Source organism: Panthera tigris, chromosome A3 (genome assembly GCF_018350195.1).
Source record: "Panthera tigris isolate Pti1 chromosome A3, P.tigris_Pti1_mat1.1, whole genome shotgun sequence".
In the NCBI taxonomy this organism is placed as follows: domain Eukaryota; kingdom Metazoa; phylum Chordata; class Mammalia; order Carnivora; family Felidae; genus Panthera; species Panthera tigris.
The window spans coordinates 39,046,716-39,068,327 of NC_056662.1; the positions used below are offsets into that span (position 1 = coordinate 39,046,716).

The window sequence follows — 21,612 nt, forward strand, 5'->3', positions numbered from 1 at the left end:
ACACCTTGATGCCAGATTTCAAGCTTCGAGAAGTGTGAGAAATATATTTCCATTGTTTATAAGCCACCCAGACTATGGTATTTTTGTTACAGTGGCTAAAACAGACTGACACCATCTATCCTTTATTCAAATATTTACTGAGCACCTACAGTCATATTTTACTGATTCTCAGATGTGCCCCCCACTTTAATAAGACACTTCTTACTATCAATGGCATCATATAATTTATATTGGCAGTGTATTTTCTTTCTCAGTAGAACACAAAATAAAGTATCTTATAATTGATGGTGTCTTAGATAGGTTGAAATATAGTATGTCCCAGGCATTATGCTAAGAGAAATTTTATTATTTAAACACATATCTATTTTTTTTTACTAAAAATTTTTTTTAATGTTTTTATTTATTTTTGAGAGAGAGAGAGACAGAGTGTGACTGGGGAAGGGGCAGAGAGAGGGAGACACAGAATCTGAAGCAGGCTCTGGGCTCTGAGCTGTCAGCACAGAGCCCCACACAGGGCTCAAACTCACAAACCATGAGATCATAACCTGAGCCAAAGTTGGATGCTTAACCGACTGAGACACCTAGGTGCCCCCACGTCTCTTTAAAAAAAAAAAAAAAAAAAAAAACAACGAACATGATTTTTCATTGGTTCAAGAAAATCCCTAGTTTAATCAGTTTATAACATTTCCCCTAGAATGAAATGCCAAGAAATATTTATAAACACTGAAAATAAATATAAACTGAAAATATTTATAAATACTCCTTTTATCTCAAAATTTGTAAATCATCCTGAAAAGGGATGATATTAGCTCTTGATTTTTTAATGGGTGGCAGGATAGACAAAGCAGTTGCTCTTACATATCTGATTATTATGCCTCTGCTAGATTTAATTTAATTATGCCATATCCACTTTAATAATATGCACCCAAATACCCAGCATTCCTAAGCCAATTCATGCTGAGCCTGTACATATTTAGGAATGCAAATTACATTAAAATGTATGTGTAGAAATTCAAGATAGTGTAATCAAGGCTTGCATATACAATATTTTTCAATAATTAAGAGTTTGGTAGTGGGGGAGGGAGAGGTGAAAATGTTGCCTTATAGTGACAACCCATGAAAGAGATTAATTTAATCAAACAATGAGGAGAAAAAAAAGGCAAATGAGTTATTTCCAGGTTTTTGATACTTAATTTTCTGGGAAGTAAACTGGGCATTACTTACATTTATAAAGAAGCTTACTACATTAATCATTTTCTTTGGTGGACAAAAGCATTAGCATACTGGCTCAAGTGGTGGCTCTCAGGCTGAGGACCAACATATAATGCTTAGGATGCTATCACTCACTAACTCACTCATTCATTCATTCATTCATATATTCATTTGTTCAATAAATACTAAGTACTTAATATATACAAGGTACTATCAGAGTATAGGATACATAGAACGAGCAAGATAGACAAGAACTTACATTCCATTCCATGATTATCCAGATAATAAACAAGATCAAAATAATTCAGGGAGTGATATGGACTAGAGGAAAATAAACACTGTAATAGGATGAGTAGTGGAACAGTAGAGTTGATCAAGAAAATCCTTTCTAAAGAGGTAAGACTTGAAAGATGAGAGGCTAGCCATGGGAGGAGTTATAGTAACAGCCTTTCAGAAACTGGGTCTATCCTTTTACCTTCTCTCTCCACTTTGCATCACCCTCCAAGTTGATTCTGGTGCAGTTAAGTCGTGGTAAGCTGCAAAACTGACCACAGTACTTTGCCGTTGTGCCTTCATTAGGAGTCCTTTTAACTACCCCTTCAATGCTGGCTGACCTTGTAATTTGCTTTGGCCAAAAGAATGTGGTGGAAGTGATTTGTAAGTTCCAACCCAAGGCCTTCTACCCTTGTGTTCTTAGAACCTTTGGCTACTAGGTGAAAAGCTTGGGCATAGTTGGCTGGGAGAAGAAAGCATGTGGAGAAACCTAGTCATCTTAGGTGTCACAGATGAGGCCATCATAAACCAGCCTGCCCTGGCCAATACTCTACAGATGCATGAGCAAGCCTAGTCAAGGTTGGTTGAGCCTGGCTGAGATCAGAAGAATTACTCAGCTGAGCCCAGCCAAAACTGCTAACCTGCCAAAATCATGAGTTAAATAAATGGTTGTTGTTTTAAGCCATCTAAATTGGGGAGTGGTTTATGATGCAGCCTAAACTGATTGATACATAAGCCAATCAGTCTGGAGATTTGAAGCCTTGACTGGAGCACTCTATGCAGGTTTGGGTTTATTAGGCTGAGGTAAGCTGGAAGGACAAGCCTGTGCTCGCACCTAGAATGTGCCTGAACCACTCAGATGTTCCGGAAATAAGCCAGCATTTTGGTGATGTCTGGATGGGAAGTATGGGGCCCAACACTACCATTTGAAAATTTTCAAATAGTGGTCAGAAACCTGATAAATTATATCATTCCTTCTTTTTGCTTTATGTATTTATTTATTTTTTTTTAACGTTTATTTCTTTTTTAGACAGAGAGAGACAGAGCATGAATGGGGGAGGGTCAGAGAGAGGGAGACACAGAATCTGAAACAGGCTCCAGGCTCCGAGCTGTCAGCACAGAGCCCGATGCAGGGCTTGAACTCACGGACCGTGAGATCATGACCTGAGCCGAAGTCGGCCGTTTAACCGACTGAGCCACCCAGGCGCCCCTCTTTTTGTTTTATAAATGAGGAAACTAGATTTTAGAGGTTGTATGTCTCCCACCCCCACCCAGCTCAAAAGGAAGTACAGTTTAATGGAAAGAGCACAGGCTTTGAATGTTGAAGCCCAGAGTTCAGATTCTGATTCTCAACATTACTACCCAGCTGTGATACTTGAAACAATTTACTTCATTCCTCCAGCCTCAGCTCCTCCTCTGTAAAATAGAGATAATAAAACCTCTGTGGATGAGTGCATAGGAGAGCCTGGCTGAGTTCCTTGGTGTTGCCCAAGTGCCTGGCTGTTGCTACTACAGCACCAGAATCTTTGACTCAGCGTTGGGATTACATTTCATCCTCATCTGGAGGCAGCTCCCATCTGGTATTCAGAGTGGCTGGTGCTCCCCAGTTCTTAGCTTTATAGGGTTTTTCACGTATTCTGCAAAAACTGGAGGGTATTCCCTACAGCTGAGGTTTGGTTGCCTTCACACTCAATGGAATTTCATGTTTATGGAAAATGGGCAATTCTTACCAGTTTATGTATCTGTTAGTTAACATGAGAACCTCACTGCAGACTGAAATCTGACACTGGAGTAATATTATGAATCTAGAACTTCTCATCTATGAAGGTAGAACCCTGGTTATGATGAAGATTAATCAAATCTGAAGACCTTCAATTGAGCTGTCTTAAGATGCATATGCTTATTTCAATTGCTACCTATTTTTTCATGTTTTATGAATTTACCCAATGTGTACTCAAATTACACTCATAAAAATAACATAAAGTGAAGTGAAAAGTAATAACAAATCACTCTTTTATGTAACCACCTAATAAAGTAGTTATTTCTATTGCTTAGCCATTGGGACTATGTTGAAATAGGGTATGTGTTCCTTTGAGACAATGAGCACATAGGTTCTATAAAATGACAAGGGCTGCAAAATCATCTTTTAAAAAGAATCTCAGTTACTTCCTCAGATCTGAGGGGATCCATGGCCTTGAAACCACAATTAGAATCTAGATGAGACCTTATCCCCCCAGCTCTGGTATCTTACTGAAGATCTTGTGTAGGTCAAGTTTATTTGCGTTTTTCTCCACTATAAATTTGAGTTGTTAATTAGTCTTCTAACCTCGCTGGGATAAGGTAAGGTTAAGCAAAATGATTGAAAGGAGCTTTGCAAATTTATAAAGATGTTTAATAATATTTCTAATTATATTGAAAGCAGTCTGAGGCTGGTTCTCAGACCCCTCACAAGAAACTCCCATGTGGACTCTCCACCGCTGGTTTTTGGGCAATGGGTGTGTCCAAGGCTGGCAATTGAGGGTATCTTCCTCACCCAACACCAGTTAGGGTGGGAAGAGACTAGGTTCAAGGGGAGCATGGAAACTCCCCAGCCCCAGTGTTTTGTTGGAAGCCTCTACTCCTTTGTATTTAGAGGCAGTTAGGGAAAGTGCTTTCTCTGGTGAACTTTGTTCTTCCTCAAAAGCTACAACACTGATCTGACCAAGGAAGTAGTAATGGGCTCTCCCCAGCAACTTTTCCATGCTCCACTCCTCCCTTTTTGCCCTACTATCCTCCCTCACCACTCTCCTCCCCACAAGATGTGACTGAATCTTGAAATGACTTACATAATAATCCTGATCCAGACCTTTCCTCCCAATTAGATGTAATTGTCCAAGAGAAACCTAGGAACAACAATTTTTGAAAATTATTTTTAGTGATAGCATTAATTTAAATGAAGAAAATAAGCCAATTATAGCACAACTTGAAAAAATAAGTGAAAAAAAGGAGTGAAAAAAATAAGGCATTTACTTGGTGATTTTATTATAGTATGCTGTTTTAGTTTGATGCAGCTGGTATGCCTAAAAAAGAAACAGAAAAACATTCCAGGTGATACCTTTTATTCGATAATTGATTGATACTGGCCATCTGGCTTCCTCAGTGACAGGAAGCTGGCCTGCTGGTATACAGCAACACCTGGGTATATAAACCTAGTAGCCTTTACTCTTAACTCTCAAAGCTCACACAAATGCTGTCCCATTCCCATTCTCAAAGACAGAACTTCTGAATGCTGGTAAGAGTTCATTCATATTAAAGTCAACACTGGATGGTGCTTTGTTCTATACTTAAAATCTAGGTCTTTTAAAAGTAAAATTTTTAGGAGTAGATGCAAAAGAAAAAAAAAATTGCCATTACTGTAACACCTGGCTCTTCCATAGGCTTTAGAAACTGCAAGTAGCAGGGAACAAGGAAAGAGGAGGGTGTGTCTCTTCCCTGTCATATTCAGGATGGAGCATTGTTAACACTTTTAGGACTCAACACAACCAAACCTCTTGTAATTTGCATTTCTAAAAATCCAAATTTGTCAGTATACATTACCTGTATCTGAACATCTCCTCTTTCTGCCAAAAATTTATAGTATTGGTATATGTCCCAATCTAAAATCTCACTGTTAGAACTCAGATTTTCAGGTCTCTCAGTCAGTCTCACTTTTTCCACTGGAATACTTTCACTTTTTTCCAATTTGTCAGCAACTGTGAACAGAAACAAAACAGAGACTAGCCAGAATACACAAGGTTGCAAGAGATAACTTAGAGAAAACAGCTTAGAGAAAACACTGTTCAGCCTATTCTTAAATTGTTCAGAGGTCTGGCCTACTAACAGAAAAAAAATATATACCCTTAGGAGATAGAAATTTACTGATTTTTGTTTATTTGGTTCTGAGAAAAGCGCAAGAAACCTCATTATTTTGTGCAGTCCCTACAAATAGTGTATTAACACATATCAGAGCCTACTGAAGAGTTTGTTCAAGCAGGCTCAAGGAGAGAAGACAGATGTTAGAAGCAGGCAACGGACCCTCCCTACCACTGACCTTTTCCAAGATTGAAACTACAATATAAGAGTAATAGCTTCTTAATTATTTCCTATAAAGAGTAGGAAACTAAATATAAATATAAATATATTTGAATAAACCTAACAAAGTATGAAGTTTGAAACATATATAGTAATTGTAGTTTCATTAAGCATATGAAATGATCTTGTTATATATAGTATCTTAAATTAAAAAGCAGTTGTTTCACTCTTTCCTTTCTCAGATCCTAATAATGCCAGAGCTGTGTATTTAGATATTATTTTGATTATAGAAATTAACCATATGGACCTTACCTTATTCACTTCTTGGAAGACTTTTATTTAAAAACCTATTATGTCATCTGGTTCAATGATGTGCAAGATGAAACGTTACATTCAACTTTGAAAATGATTCCAGGAACATATATTAATCTCATGCTCTATTTTTTGTGATCATTTTAATTATTTAAATAGAATAATGCTTACTTAAGTTGTTCTCACATGTGGTGACAGAGACTGGTAGTGTATGTATCTTACATCCATTTATTGAAGAGTTTTTAACAAGCCATCCCACATTCTAAATGTTAGAATTGGAAAAACTGCTAAATATTTATTGATGCTTCATTCAAATTCTCAGTTGAATGAAAGCATAGCACAAGAACATGGGGACTTATTCTAACAAAAATAAAAGATAAGCACATTCATTTAAAGCTTTTGAAAAGTAATAAAATCAGAAAACTCTACATTGTATTAAAAGAATTGTACTATAACAAATGCTGAAAGCATAGTCATTTAATACTTTCATAAATATACAAACTGGCATTGATTTATTCTTCTAATTGCTCAGCAAGTCTATTTATCTTAAAATAAATTATGTGAAATACTCACTGTAATCTGCTACCTTCTTGTAATGATTTAGGGCAACTTCACAATTCTGTAGAACATTGATTCCTGACAAATATCTGTACCCCTAAAACACAAGGATATATATTCTTAATATTCTGACAGTCTTGTATTTATAACATGCCCATTTGGGCCCAAGAATACTTGATTTACTTACCAAAATCATTTGGGACATCATGCTTCCTCCAGCACTTCCAAAGGTGTAATATATCAGTGCCTAAAGTAAACGAAAAAAAATCTATATCTAGATCCGCCATTTAAATTTGAAGCTCAAACCAATCATTGCTTTTTTATTCCTTGCCCAGCAATGAACTTTGAACTACTCCAAAATAAATTTCAACTTTTGTCTTCTTCCCTGGTAAAGATGGCTGACATTTTTGGAGGACTTAGGGCATTGTACATGATACTTCATTTACATTACAAAATACCTATGAAGTAGATATTATCTATCTATAATGGAGATATTATCTATCTATCTAAAGTATGGGACATTAAGAAATTTTATTTTATTTATTTATTTAAAAATTTTTTAAAACATTTATTATTGAGAGACAGAGAGTGAACAGGGGAGGGGCAGAGAGAGAGGGAGACACAGAATCTGAAGCAGGCTCCAGGCTCTGAGCTGTCAGTAGAGAGCTTGACACAGGGCTTGAACTCACAAACTGTGAGATCATGACCTGAGCTGAAGTCGGATGCTTAACCGACTGAGCCACTCAGGCACTCCAAGAAACTTATGGTATTTTAATCTTAAACTTCTGACTATTGAGCTGGCGCTTTTAACCACCACTCTCAAGTAAGCCCCTTTACCTAAAGAGGAGACTATTCAATATCCTTTTTAAAAAATTCAGTTTTGTTCCAGGAAAAACAGAATAACTTTACCTTGGCTTGATTGTATTCCATTCCTATTCCATAAGAAGACAAAAATCCTAATGCCTAAAGCCCAAAAGAAAAGGAAAACTAAATAAATCCATTTATTTCACAATTATTCTTATTTACAGTGGTAAAAGATATTTTAAATGTCTGTTGCATAATAATTGTATTGTTGGCTTATATCTTATATCCTATAATAAACTATCCTTTTACACTTTTGCTAAGGCTGTAAGAAATTGGAAAAGGTAATAGTGGGAGTTTTCTATAATATATATGAAAATAGGCTAATACTGACATTTAGTATAAATCATAATAATGAAACGTTATAAACCAATGATATTTATATTCTTGCCTTTTGTGGCAATGAAAAAACTTCCTTCAACATTTTAGAATTTAGATTTGAATATTTGTCTTCATATTTTTAAAAGACAATGCGATGTATATAAAAAATTCAAATGCAAAGAACTGTATTGAATAAAAGGAAAGTCTAATCGTGTAGCAAGATGCTGAAATAGGCAGCCCCAGATCTTGCTCCTCCATAGAGACACTGATTTAGCAACAATATACAGTCCAAAAAATCTTTATGAGAACTCCAGCAACAACTTAAGAAATCATAGTAACCCAGACAAACTCAAAGCAAGGAACGAACAATCCATTGATACAGGTAAAGAAAGCCGTTTATTTAACCTGCAATTGCTCCTCCCCAAGCCAGCATAGCACAGTGTGATTAAGAGGAAAAGCCCAACTCAGGACTTCTCTCTTGGGAGGGAAAGAGAAGAGTGGAACCTAGGTCCAATGTTTCAGCTTTTGCAGGGACTACCCATGGGTCTGATTTCTGTCTTGCCTGACTTGGCATGATTGAAGAACCAGCATACTATGGATTCCTGGGCAGCTGCTGAGAACAAAAGAGAGCTCAGCCACTAATTGCAGGACTGGAGAATTTCCCATATACCACAGATAGAAGCCAGCACAACTTGGCACAATCAGCAGAAAGTGACCAACTTGTGACTTTTCCTTTGGGAGGAAAAGAGAAGACTGGAATGGGGGCCCAATGTTATGGCTTTTGGGAAGCTACTCAAGGACTGATTTCTATCTCATCTGACCTGAAGCACTGATCGAACTCTCATGCTTTAGATGCCTGGGGCCACTAAGAAGAAAAAGGAGTTTTGCAGCTTGTTGCAACCCCAGAGAACCTGCAATATCACATACAGACACTAAAAGGAGCAAAAGACTACAAGCTCCCGAAAAATACCAGCAAATCTCTGTAACTGGAAATTACAAACACAAGCCCCAAGAAGACACACCCCCAGAAATGATTTGAGAGATACCCAGAATCTCTAGCTATGTTGATAGGTGAAGTTATTTCCCTGCACATATCCAATCTGTAAAGATAAAGGGGTGGCTATATTTCCAAATACATATATCACAGAAAAAATTAACAAGGCATATGAAGAAACAGGCAAACATGGCCCAATCAAAGGAACAAAATAAATCTTAAAAAAATAAAACCCTCAACCCTAAAGAAATGGAGATCTATAAGTTACCATACAAAAAATCCAAAATAATCATCTTAAGCTCAAAATGCTACAAGAGAGCACATATAAACAACTAACCAAAATCAGGAAAAGGATGCATGAATAGAATGAGAATATCAAAAAAGAGATTGAAAAAGAAAGAAAGAAAGAGAGGAAGGAGGGAAGAAAGGGAGGAAGGAAGAAAGAAAGATTTCTTTCAAAAACTCTGGAGCTAAAGAATATAATAACTGAATTGAAAAATTCATTAGTGGGCTTTAATAGTAGACTGATCAAGCAGAAGAAGGAATCAATGAACCTGAAATCAGTGGAACAAAAAAAATGAAGACAAGTAAGAAATCCTAAGAGACTTATGGGAAACCATCAAGTGGACCAATATACACATTATGGGAGTCGCAGAAGAATAGTGAGAGAAAAAGGGGCAGAGAGCTTATTTTAAGAAACAATGGCTGATAATTTCCCATATCTGAGGAAGGAAATGGATATCTAAATTCAAGAAATTCAATAAACTTCAACTAGGATGAACCCAAAGAGGCCCACAGCAAGACACATTATAATCAAACTGTTACAAGTCAAAGACAGGATCTTGAAAGTAGCAAGAGAAAAGAGACTTATCATGTACAAGAAAGTTCCCTTAAGTTTATGAGCAGATATCTCAGTAGAAACATTACAAGCCAGAGGGAATAGGCTAATATGAGCAAAATACTGAAAGAAAAAAGTTGTCAACCAGAATACTGTATGTGGCAAAACTGACCTTCAAAAATGGAGAAGTAAAGGCCTTCCCAGATAAACAAAAGCTAAAGGAGTTCATCAACACTAGACCTACCCTATAAAAACTGTTAACAGGAGTCCTGCAAGTTGAAAGAAAAAGATGCTAGACAGCAAAACAAAAATATACAAAAATATAGAGCTCTCTGGTAAAGATAAATACATAGACAAATACAGAATCCTGTAGTACTGTAATAGTGGTATAAAAGTCAGGTTTAATTCTGGTATAGAATTTAATAAAACAACAAAAGCATAAAAGAAAACTATAACTATAAATGTGAATGAATACAAAATGTGAATTGGGTTATTGATAACATAAAGTGGGGGGAGAGAGGAGTGTTGTGATTGCAGTTAAGTTGATATTAATTTAACTAGAAGATGTTTTATGTAATCCCCTTGGTAACGACAAGGAAATAGTTATAGAAGATACACCAAGAAAATAAGAAGGGAATGAAAGCATGCCATTACTAAATAAATAAATAAATAACAAAAGGAGGGACGAAGAAGGGAAAAGGACAAAATAACTACAAGGCAAACAAAAACAATCAACAAAATGACAACAGGAAGTCTTTCCTTATCAGTAATTACTCTAAATACAAATGGATTACACTCCAAACAAAAGATACAGAGTGGCTGAATGGATAAAAATAAGCAATATCCAACTATCTGATGTCTACAAGAGGCTTTATTTTTTTAGAGCTGGGGGGAGAGGCAAAGAAAGAGGGAGAGCGAGAATCCCAAGCAGGCTCTGTGCTGTGAGCATACAGCCCGACGCAGGGCTCTATCTCACAACTGTGACATCATGACCTGAGCTGACATCAAGAGTTGGACCTTTAACTGACTGAGCCAGCTAGACACCCCCAAGAGACTTTAGATGTAAGGACACATAGGCTTAAAGTGAAAGAATGGAAACACATATTGCATGCAAATTGTAACAAAAAGAGTAAGAGATGACCATAATTATATGAGACAAAAGTAGATTTTAAGTCAGAAAGTGTCAAAAGAGACAAAAAAGGATATTATATAATGATAATAGGGTCAATTCACCAGGAAGATATAACCATTATAAATATATATGCACTAACGGTAGAGCACCCAAACATATGAAGCAAACATTGACAGAACTGAAAGAAGAAATAGACAGTAACACAATAATGGTAGGAGATTTTAATGCCCCATTTTCAATAATGGATAGAACAACCAGACCAAAGCTCAGCGAAGAAACAGAGGAGTTGAACAACACCATAGACTAATCGGACCTAACAGACGTATAGAATGCTCCACCCAACAATAGCAGAATGTACATTCTTCTTAAGAACACATAGAAAAATTGGGAATGCAAGCTGGTGCAACCACTCTGGAAAACAGTATGGAGGTTCCTCAAAAAACTAAAAATAGAACTACCCTACGACCCAGCAATTGCACTACTAGGCATTTACCCAAGGGATACAGGTGTGCTGTTTTGAAGGGACACATGCACCCCCATGCTTATAGCAGCACTATCAACAATAGTCAAAGTATGGAAAGAGCCCAAATGTCCATCGATGGATGAATGGATAAAGAAGATGTGGTATATATATATACAATGGACTATTACTTGGCAATCAAAAAGAATGAAATCTGTAGCTACGTGGATGGAACTGGAGGGTATTATGCTAAGTGAAATTAGAGAAAGACAAAAATCATATGACTTCACTCATATGAGAACTTTAAGAGACAAAACAGATGAACATAAGGGAAGGGAAACAAAAATAATATAAAAACAGAGAGGGGGACAAAGCACAAGAGACTCATAAATCTGGAGAACAAAGTGAGGGTTACTGGAGGGGGTGTCAGAGGGGGGATGAGCTAAATGAGTAAGGGGCACTAAGGAATCTACTTGTGAAATCATTGTTGTACTATATGCTAACTAATTTGGATGTAAATTAAAAAAATAATAAAATTAAAAAACACACACATAGAACATTTTCCAGGGCAGGCCATATGTTAAGTCACAAAACAAATATGAATAAATTAAAGAAGATCAAAATCACACCAAGTATCTTTTCTGAACACAATGGAATGAGACTAGAAATCAATAGAAAAAAGAACACTGAAAATTCAGAAATATGTGGAAATTAAGCATCACACTCTTGAACTACCAATGGGTCAAGGAAGAAATCAGAAGGAAATTTAGAAAATATCTTTTTAAAAAAATTTTTTTTTTCAACGTTTTTTATTTATTTTTGGGACAGAGAGAGACAGAGCATGAACGGGGGAGGGGCAGAGAGAGAGGGAGACACAGAATCGGAAACAGGCTCCAGGCTCCGAGCCATCAGCCAGAGCCTGACGCGGGGCTCGAACTCACAGACCGCGAGATTGTGACCTGGCTGAAGTCGGACGCTTAACCGACTGCGCCACCCAGGCGCCCCTAGAAAATATCTTGAGACAAATGAAAATTAAAATACAACATACCAAAACTTATGAGATGCAGCAAAAGCAGTACTAAGAGGAAGTTTATAGAGGTAAGTGTCTACATTTAAAAAGAAAGATCTCAAATCAAATCAACAACCTAACTTTCCATCTTAAAACACACACACACACACACACACACACACACACACAGGAAAAGAAGAACAATCTAAACCCAAAATTAATGGAAGGAAGGATATAAAGATTAAAGAAAAAAAAACAGACAATAGAAAAGGTATATAAACACATGCTGCAAAATGGTTGAACCTTTAGGACAGTATACTAGGTGAAATAAGCCAGTCACAAAAAAGACAAAAACTGCATGAAACCACTTATGTGAGGTCTCTAAAGTAGTCAAGCTCTTAGAAACAAAAAACAAAATGAAATTTGCTAAGATCTAGGGAGAGGGAGGAGAGGGGAGTTGTTTAATGGATTTCAGATTTGTAAGATTAAGCAGTTCTAGACATCCGCACAATGATGCACATACTGCTGTACTGTACAGTAAAAATGCTCAAGATGGTGAATTTTATATTATTTACCTCATTTTTTTTAAAAGTGGAAGTCTTCCGTCATCACCAATGCTTGATAATCCCCATCATCCCCAAGCATCCCCATGCTTGATAATAGTTTCATATATGTCTTTCCAAACCACTTTCTAAGCATTCACATACTTCGAAATGGTGTAGTTTTTCTTAAAGCCCGTCCCTTACTGATTTGGCATTCCTTTGTTACAATATACTAAATTTTCTTATATTCATGGATCTAAGTCTAGAACTTCTAGTTCCTTCGTATTCAATGGACTATTTTCATAATAATGAAAATATGTTATTTGTGTTTTTTGTCATCTTGACATTTGCATGAATGATGCAAGTCAATGGTAAATAAAACTGCTGTCATGTTGGCATGAATCAAGCAAGTACACCAAACTGCCATTTATATTGTTATTGTATTCTTCACACCACACACTCACAGCAAAACTAAAAATGCTAGTGTCAGGAATGTCCTTGATGAAGCAGTAAAAACATTTTTGTAAGTCTCAACTCCTGAATAAATGTCCCTTTATATTCTAAGATGGAAAGTAGGCATAAAGCACTTCCAATAGTGAAATATGTTGGTTGTTTCAAGGAAATGCTTGAAATGCTTGTTTGAGTTGCAAGCTAAATAGTCACTTTTTTTCATGGAACACCATCTTTAGTTGAAGGAACAATGGGATAAGCTACATTCATTTAGACTGGCAGACATCTTCTTGAAAATGAACAAAGTAAACCTGCCACTTCAATGAAAATGATTGAAAGTACTGTTGCCAATGACAAATTCAAGCTTTTAAGCAAAAATTAGAATTTTGGAAAGCTTGTATTTGCTACCATGTGCTTGCCACTCCAATACTTAGACTTTTCATGATGGTGGTATTAACAAATATGATTTTGATATTGTACAAAGCAATGTGTCAAATTTGGAAGAACTGCATAACTTAGTGAACCAATATTTTCTAAATAACCAATGTATGATACTATAAAATCATGTATAGGTAAAAAAATGCATTCAAAATGCAAGGTAGACCCGTTACTTTTAATGTAACAGAATAGGAAAAAGTTCATTATATGATTTTGGATTCCACACTGCAATTAACCTTTAAGAAATTATCACTGTTGGGCTTTGGTGTAGCACCAAAGAATATCTACAATTATCTGAAAAAGCTATTAAAATAGTCTTACCTTTTCTAGTTTCATTTTACTTTGCTACTTTCTTTTTTCTTTCATCTTTTTGAGATATGTTTTTAAGTTTCTTGTTTATTAAAAAACATTTAAAGGTATATATTTTCCTGTGCATGTGGCTTTAGCCATATTCCTTAACTTTTACATATAGTTGTGTCATTATCATGTTCCTAATATGTCATTTCAGTTTCTACTTTATCTTTGCTACTTGCTAAAAATTAGGACTCTTCAAACTTTATAAAGAGTTAAGCTTTTTTTCCAGTAATTTTTAGTTTCCCTGCTTCTAGTCAAAGAATGCAGTATCATTCCTATTTTTATTTTTATTTTTTTTACATACAAATCTGATATTTAACTTTTATTAGATACATAGGGTTGGGTTATTAACTTATCCTCTCTGAGCCTGTTATTTTGTGTAAAATGTGGATATAAAAGTAGCTACACCACAAATTATTATTAGGATTTTAGATACGGTTATTAACTACCTAAGTTAAAGCTATATAAAGCCATATTTCCTTTTGTTTTGCCTCCAGAAGCACAGGTTTGGATTAATCATAGTCTTTAGCCACGAAGTACTCTCATCACTGGCTCACAAATGGTTGCCCTTGTTTTGTTGTTTGCTTGTTTGTTTATACTTATTTGTTTTTAAAAAAATACAACCACTTAAACATTCACCACTCAATATAAGAACTAGAATTTTGCTTGAAAGTCCCCTTTGGCTACTCCATTATGGGATAGGTCACAGTTATCTAGCATGGCCAGATGTCAGACGATAGAAGATTGTTCTTGGGTTGTAGGGCTTTTAATCTGTACAGTTAAGTCTACTCCAGCTCCTCTCCCAATGTGATTAGAGTCCAAAGTAAAATAGCAAAGTGATATAACAGAAGCTTTAGCCCAGTCCTGTCTTGCTGGTTGAGTCTTCTTAGTAGATGGTACCATCAACCTCTCTCTCACAGTGATCAGGTCAAATTCCCTTTCTACTACTTGCAAGCGTATAATGATGTGAGTGAGTGGCAGAATTTGCTGCATGACATGAGTGTTCATGTTTGCAGAATCACTGTCCATCATGGGGCATAATCAGTGTGCTGGAGTCAAACCCTTGAGGTTAACCAGAAATGGTATCACCTTAGGTATTTGACCAATGCTGGTTTCCATGGTGCTTTGTAGGAGGTCAGTTCCATTTCTGGGAGATCAGCTTGTAGTGGATTGGTCTTTAAAAGTTAATCTTTACCTTTCAATCCTATTCATCTAAATTTCTCCCAATATTTGGTAATTGTCAAACATTAATATTTTTATTTTTATTACGTTGTCAGTCAACAGGTCTAAAGTGGCATTTTATGTTGCAATTTGTATTTTCCAAATATCTGGTGAAACTAAATCTTTCTTTGTACATATATTGATTGGTAATATGTTTCCTTTACCTCCAAGTGCTTGCTCATGAATTTGGTCGTTTGTTATTGTGTTATTTGTGCTTTCCTTATGATTTCCAAATGTTCTTTATATATTGTTATTAATCTTTTATAGGTTATACATGTTAAAAATATCTTCTTCCAGTTTATTATACAAATTTTCATTTTCTTTAATGTGTCTTCTCATTAGTAAGTGATCTTGATATTAATGTAAATTCATCCATTTGTTTTCCCCTACATTGGTACATTTTGTGTTTTAAGAAATTCTTCTCTACTTTTTTTTAAATTTTATTTTTTTATTTTTTAAAATTTACATCCAAATTAGTTACCTTATAGTGCAACAATGATTTCAGGAGTAGATTCCTTAGTGCCCATTACCCATTTAGCCCATCCCCCCTCCCACATCCCCTCCAGTAACCCTCACTTTGTTCTCCAGATTTATGAGTCTCCTGTGTTTTGTCCACCTCCCTGTTTTTATATTATTTTTGTTTCCCTTCCCTTATGTTCATCTGTTTTGTCTCTTAAAGTCCTCATATGAGTGAAGTCATATGATTTTTGTCTTTCTCTGACTAATTTCACTTAGCATAATACCCTCCAGTTCCATCCACGTAGTTGCAAATGGCAAGATTTCATTCTTTTTGATTGCCAAGTAATAGTCCATTGTATATATATACCACATCTTCTTTATCCATTCATCCATCGATGGACACTTGGGCTCTTTCCATACTTTGGCTATTGTTGATAGTGCTGCTATAAGCGTGGGGGTGCCTGTGTCCCTTCGAAACAGCACACCTATATCCCTCGGATAAATGCCTAGTAGTGCAATTGCTGGGTCGTAGGGTAGTTCTATTTTTAGTTTTTTGAGGAACCTCCATACTGTTTTCCAGAGTGAATGCACCAGCTTGAATTCTCATCATTTCTATTTTTAAAAGTAAATTAACTTTTTTCTCTGTGTGATAATTTTTAAAAATAACTTTTTAATTTTTTTGCTTTTTAATTTTCTTTGGGATGATTTTGCATATAAAATCTTGTATGTAGATGTGGTCAGGGTATGCTGTTTTTTGTCTGCTTGGATTCTCTTTGTGAAACCACTTTTATTCCATTCTGAGTTCATTTGATTCAACAGGGCTCCTCACCCTGCTCCTCCTGTGTCACTAGACACAGGTTCAACCAATCAGATTATTCTCCTTCTGGATGCAATAAGTGATTTGGGGTGGTTTTGTGAACTAATCTGGCACTTTTGCTGAAATCATTGGGAAAAAAACTGGCATCTTTCATGGAGACTTCCAGATAGAAGGGCTAATGATATCTAGGTTTGTTGGAAACTGTTTTTGCCTTCATGGGGGTCAAGCCACTCAAAATAAAACCATCATAGAAAAAAGCAAAACCCAGAGACCAAGAATGTATGTCCTGATGTCATCATTCTGGCCTCTGAATCCAGATGATCTAAAAGCAGCTATAACTTGTACTTCACAGTTAAATGAGTCGATAAATCACACTTTTGCCAGATAGGTTGAATTTTCTGTACTTGAAATTCAGAGAATCCTAACCAATACAAGCGGACATCTCTGTTGATGGGAAGTTTATTAAATTAATAGACACACAGTAAACCAAAATTAATCTCTGTATTGTAGTTGTTCCTTAGGACTTAGTTGTTTAAACTGTATGGTAATTTGGTGCCTAACAAATCAATTCCTTCTTGTACCACTTTCTGCCCTGTTAGACACTTGAGGGCAGCTATTTGATACCTGGTGTTTTCTACTACAAAGATTCCCTATTTTGCCTTCCTCCTGTGATATATTTTAGATTATATTCACCATCTTGTGTGTTCTCTGAATCTGGTCTATATTGTGGATGCCATATTTCTGTCATGGCCCTGTGGAAACAAAGTAGTTACAAGTTTTTAAAGAAAAGGAGGTACCCCAAAGTAGATAAAACTACATAACTTTTTGTTACTAAATTATGTGCAGAAGGAATGGCTCTTACAAGCCAAGTTATCCCACTAAACACAGGAGAAATTGCCAAATCCCTAGGAATAGATGAAAAACTAATGAATGAAAAGCTGTTGTGACCAGTTTATTTATCACAAAGGGTTACAATTAAGGTGTTCAGCATCAAGCATTGTCAGAAACTCCTTGCTAACCTTGAACTGAACTTCTAGCAACATGTGATTCAATCGAAGAAAAGATAAAAGTATAAATTTAGTCAAATTGGAAAGTGTCAGCACTAATAGTTGTAGAATGAGTCAGTAGTTTGGAAGAAATCCTGGAGGTAATCGAGGAACACTCCCTGAGGAAATGTCACACTACTGACATTCTTAAGGGTATGGAGAATGATATGCTAGAAAAGATAGTCATCAAGGAAGTTTTCTAAGTTGAAAACTGATTCAGTTAGATTCTGAATGAGAAGAATTTTGGAGCACCTTGATTTACTTAACTTATATTTACCTTTTTATGTAATCAAAGACTGACATCTGATGGAAATCTATGTCTAGAATGTCTAAAAAATGTCTAGAATGTCTAAAAAATGTACAAAAAAATCTAGTAAGAAAAACTTTAAACTTTAATTGACATCATTTATATAATTAAATAACTTAAATTTTAAAATATATATAACTTACAGTCGATGATGTCTTATAATGGATAAAATATGTGATTATCATCTCTACCACATTTTTCAGATTTCTTAGTCTAGCAACCCTGTAAAATAGAGTTTGCTTAATACAGATTGTTCTTAGTGAACTCATGCTGCTTGGCAAATAATACTGCTTCATTTTCTGGGATTTTCAAAAACAAACATTTTGAAAATATGGGGAATTTTACCATTAAACTCACCAGCACTATGCATAATTTGCAGAATTTTACATCCTCCAAGCCTTGTGGCTTCTTTTCTGCCCTCTTTAGTCACTCAAAATCACTGACAAGTTGGCAATAACATCATTCGTAAGTTCTCTCAGTACCCAGGGATGCAACAGGATTGGGCCAAAAAATTTGAACTCACTCCAAACAGATGTTTGCTGCACTCTGCTTCAGGTGCTTCTGAGAAGTGCATTCTACCCTTTTAATTCTGAATATAAATATCCTTGTTCCAGTTACTATGGCTGTGTAACAAATTACTCCGAAACCTAGTGGCATAAAGCAACCATTTATTATGCTAAGGGTTCTGTGGGTCAATAATTTGGTCAAGAGTGAGCATTTTTGTCTCTGATCCACCATATGGGGACCTTAGTTGGAAGACTCAAAGGCTGGAGGTTAGAATCATCTGAAGACTTGTTCATATGTATGTTTGGCAGTTGATACTGGATATTGGTTGAGACCTTAGCTGAGGCTGATGGCCAGGACACCTACATGTGGCCTCTCCTATAGTATAGGTTTTCTCAGAGCATGGTGGCTGAGTTCCAAGGGTGAGCTTCTTGAGAGGAAGAGCTAAGCAGCACTGTATACTTTTTATGACTTCCCTCGGAAATGTAGCATTACTTCTACCAAACTCTACTGTTTGAAATTGTCAAGAATCTCCCCTAGGTAGTAGAAAATAGGAGGGAGGGAAGATAGACTCCATTTTTTGATTATGTTGGTTGGGTGTTGAAATAGTATATGGGACTGGAAATAATTGATGTGGCCATTTTTGAGAAAAAAAAATCATAACAATGCTTTACAAAAGCCAGAAGAATGTGGGGATATCTCACTTCATTCTAGTTATTAATTATTATGAATTAATGACTTTTAGTATACTTGAGGTATGTCAGTCCATTGTGGTAATTATTCATGTTAGTGCTCAATTTTTCCATCTTGAGTCAATAGTAGTAGCCTATTTTGAGTTTGCTCAGTCCTTTGGTCATGACCATGGTATTTTCTGACAGCTTCTTTGTTATCGTAATGTATTATATGGCACCTTGTATTATATTGATATGACCCCTTGTATAATAAGATGTTTCAAGAGCATCTTGTACATTTCTTGTCCCACACCCAGAATTTGACATCTTCCAAAGAAGCTGGTTTCTTTTTAGTTGGAGAGGATTTGATTTTTATTTTAAACACAATTCCTCCTTGGGGAGAAAGTTAGTATCTAAATTTAAATTTTAATATATTTAAAAATACAGGGGTGCCTGGGTGCCTCAGTCAGTTGGGTGTCCAACTGATTTTGGTTCAGGTCATGATCCAGGGTGGTAGGATTGAGCCCTCTGTCAGCTCCATGCTCAGTGTGGAGCCTGCTTGGGATTCTCTCTGTCCCTCTGCCCCTCTCCCCCATTCACATGTTCTCTCTCTCTAAAATAAAATAAAAAATAAAAATACATGTGTTTGTATTAACAATGACAATTTTAATACTTCTGATGGCTTAAAATATAGACATCAATGTCCTGCTCCTTTCTTGGCTACTCTTTATTCCCTTCATAAACAACCACTTTTAATTATTTTTGCTGTTTTATTCACATAACTTGTCATCATTATAATTCTTGATAAATTGCTACCAGTTGTGGTTAATTTTTATATTTCATACATTATATGTACATTTGCTATTTTATAGATGACTTAGGTCATTTACATTTAGGTCATTTACTTTCTCACTTTTTCTCCTTGCACCTCTTCTTGACAGAATCATAACACTATTTTTTGTCATAATATAATTGTAAAAGTCTGTCTTGGTGTTCCTAATATTTTCAAGATTCTACTCATTTGGAAATTTATAATTCCTGTCACCATTTTTAGGAGTTCATCCCACACTCTTATGTATATCACTGATAATATAATTTTCCATGCTTTATATTAAAAATAATCTTGTCTTATCCATTCAACTTAATAGTTGATGAAATATTGAAGAATACAAAGTCATAGGCAGAATCCTTTGGTGGATTGCCATAGACTTGCTTTCACCTTGGCATCGACCCATGAGTCTACTCTTTACTTACTATCATCAAAGCCCACATTTCCATTGTTTCACTGAGTTTATGAAAATATCATGCAAGGTTTTGTTAAATGTCTCACTAAAATGAAGATACCACGAAGTCTGATAATTCATTCCAAACAGAAAATGAATATTTTCTTAAACTTTTTATTACAATTTCAAAGGCAAAGAACTATGTTACTGTTTAAAGAACTGACTACAGAGTTCAGCAAAGCATAATAGCTGTAATATGTGGTTTATAAGTATAATTTGTGTAATTTACTTAATCCACACACTGAAAAAAAATCTATGGTTCGACCAATTCCTCTTTAGTCTCAAACATGATCTTTTTATTGGAAAGTTGACCATAAGGCTGTTATAACAAATGGAAGGCGTCTGGAATCCTGGTACTTCTCTAACCCTTATAGTTTATATTTAAAATGGCCTTACTGGCTCCTATTAAGGATGTCTTTAGTCAATATTAGATTTTTATTTTTCTTGCAACTCTTAGCAATTTTTGATTCTGCTGAATTTAGAAACTGGTTTATTTATTTAGAAATTTTAACAGTAAACAAATATACTGACCTTTATATAAGTAAATAAAGATACTGTTCTATTCAGTTGAGCTTGTATTTTAAAATACTTTCACCAAAAGTGTATAATTTTGTGCACAGCTTATCACACTTTTTGGCCTGATTCTGAAGAAATTTGTGAGTTGTGGATTGTGTGGGAGTTAAATTTCCATTCTGTGCCTGGGGAGGGAAGCCTTTCTCTGTATAAAGCTCATTCTAAAAAGTAAGACTGGAAAACAATGATTTTAGCAGTTTTAAAACCAGCCCCAAAGGCACATTCCCTCTCTCTTTCACTGAGAAATAACAATGGGTGATTTTGAATTAACTCTCTGGAGGACTCAACTAAATTCCTTCAGTTCCTTCCTTTTTTTTTTTTTTTTTTGCTTTCTACATAAATATTGTTTTTATTACAAGAAGCGACCACCTCTGTAGTAAGGCACACACTGTTTCGCCATCACTGTGGCAGAAATCCCTGCTGCTGTCCCTTGGATCTCAGCCAAGACTCTGTGCCCACAGGCCTAAGACACTTGAGATTGCCCCTCAACTGGAAGCACAGTGGAGGGCCCAAGAGCCAAACCTCTAGGGATCGTTCATGACCTCTGGACCCGTGTCCAAGTTCCTTCCTTCCTTCCTTCCTTCCTTCCTTCCTTCCTTCCTTCCTTCCTTCCTTCCAGAAGTAAAAGAAGACAAAAGATGTTCTGGGTTTTCATGTAGTGAATATGCTAATTATAGCCAGTGCTGTCTTATTCCTTTACACTTGGGCATTGTCACCTAACAACTTTACAATAAACAGTTTTAGGATTTTGTCTGTCTTCTGAGATATATTTGAGATGAAATGAGATGAATTATAGGATGGTTCAAGCTTAATCCAGAAACAAAAATGCTGTAAGTCAAAAAGGAAGCTATATAATAGTGATGACATCAATGACCCTTCCAGTGGCTTTTAAAGGTCAAACTCTGCAAAAGAGTTTTGTTAAGACTT

The 21,612-nt window shown here is 35.8% G+C and overlaps 1 protein-coding gene across 3 annotated transcripts in view; it reads right to left on the reverse strand.

The window, feature by feature from the left end:
* Positions 1-21,612, reverse strand: part of SEL1L2 (SEL1L2 adaptor subunit of ERAD E3 ligase) — a 115,501-nt gene that overhangs the window by 28,253 nt on the left and 65,636 nt on the right. For all 3 annotated transcript variants that reach the window (XM_042980928.1, XM_007086803.2, XM_042980927.1), the window contains exons 6-10: positions 7,315-7,368; positions 6,593-6,652; positions 6,421-6,502; positions 5,062-5,216; positions 4,311-4,367 (exon numbers count right to left, since the gene is read on the reverse strand). In XM_042980928.1, the coding sequence (XP_042836862.1) occupies positions 4,311-4,367; positions 5,062-5,216; positions 6,421-6,502; positions 6,593-6,652; positions 7,315-7,368 (408 nt within the window). The remainder of the gene's footprint in view (positions 1-4,310; positions 4,368-5,061; positions 5,217-6,420; positions 6,503-6,592; positions 6,653-7,314; positions 7,369-21,612) is intronic.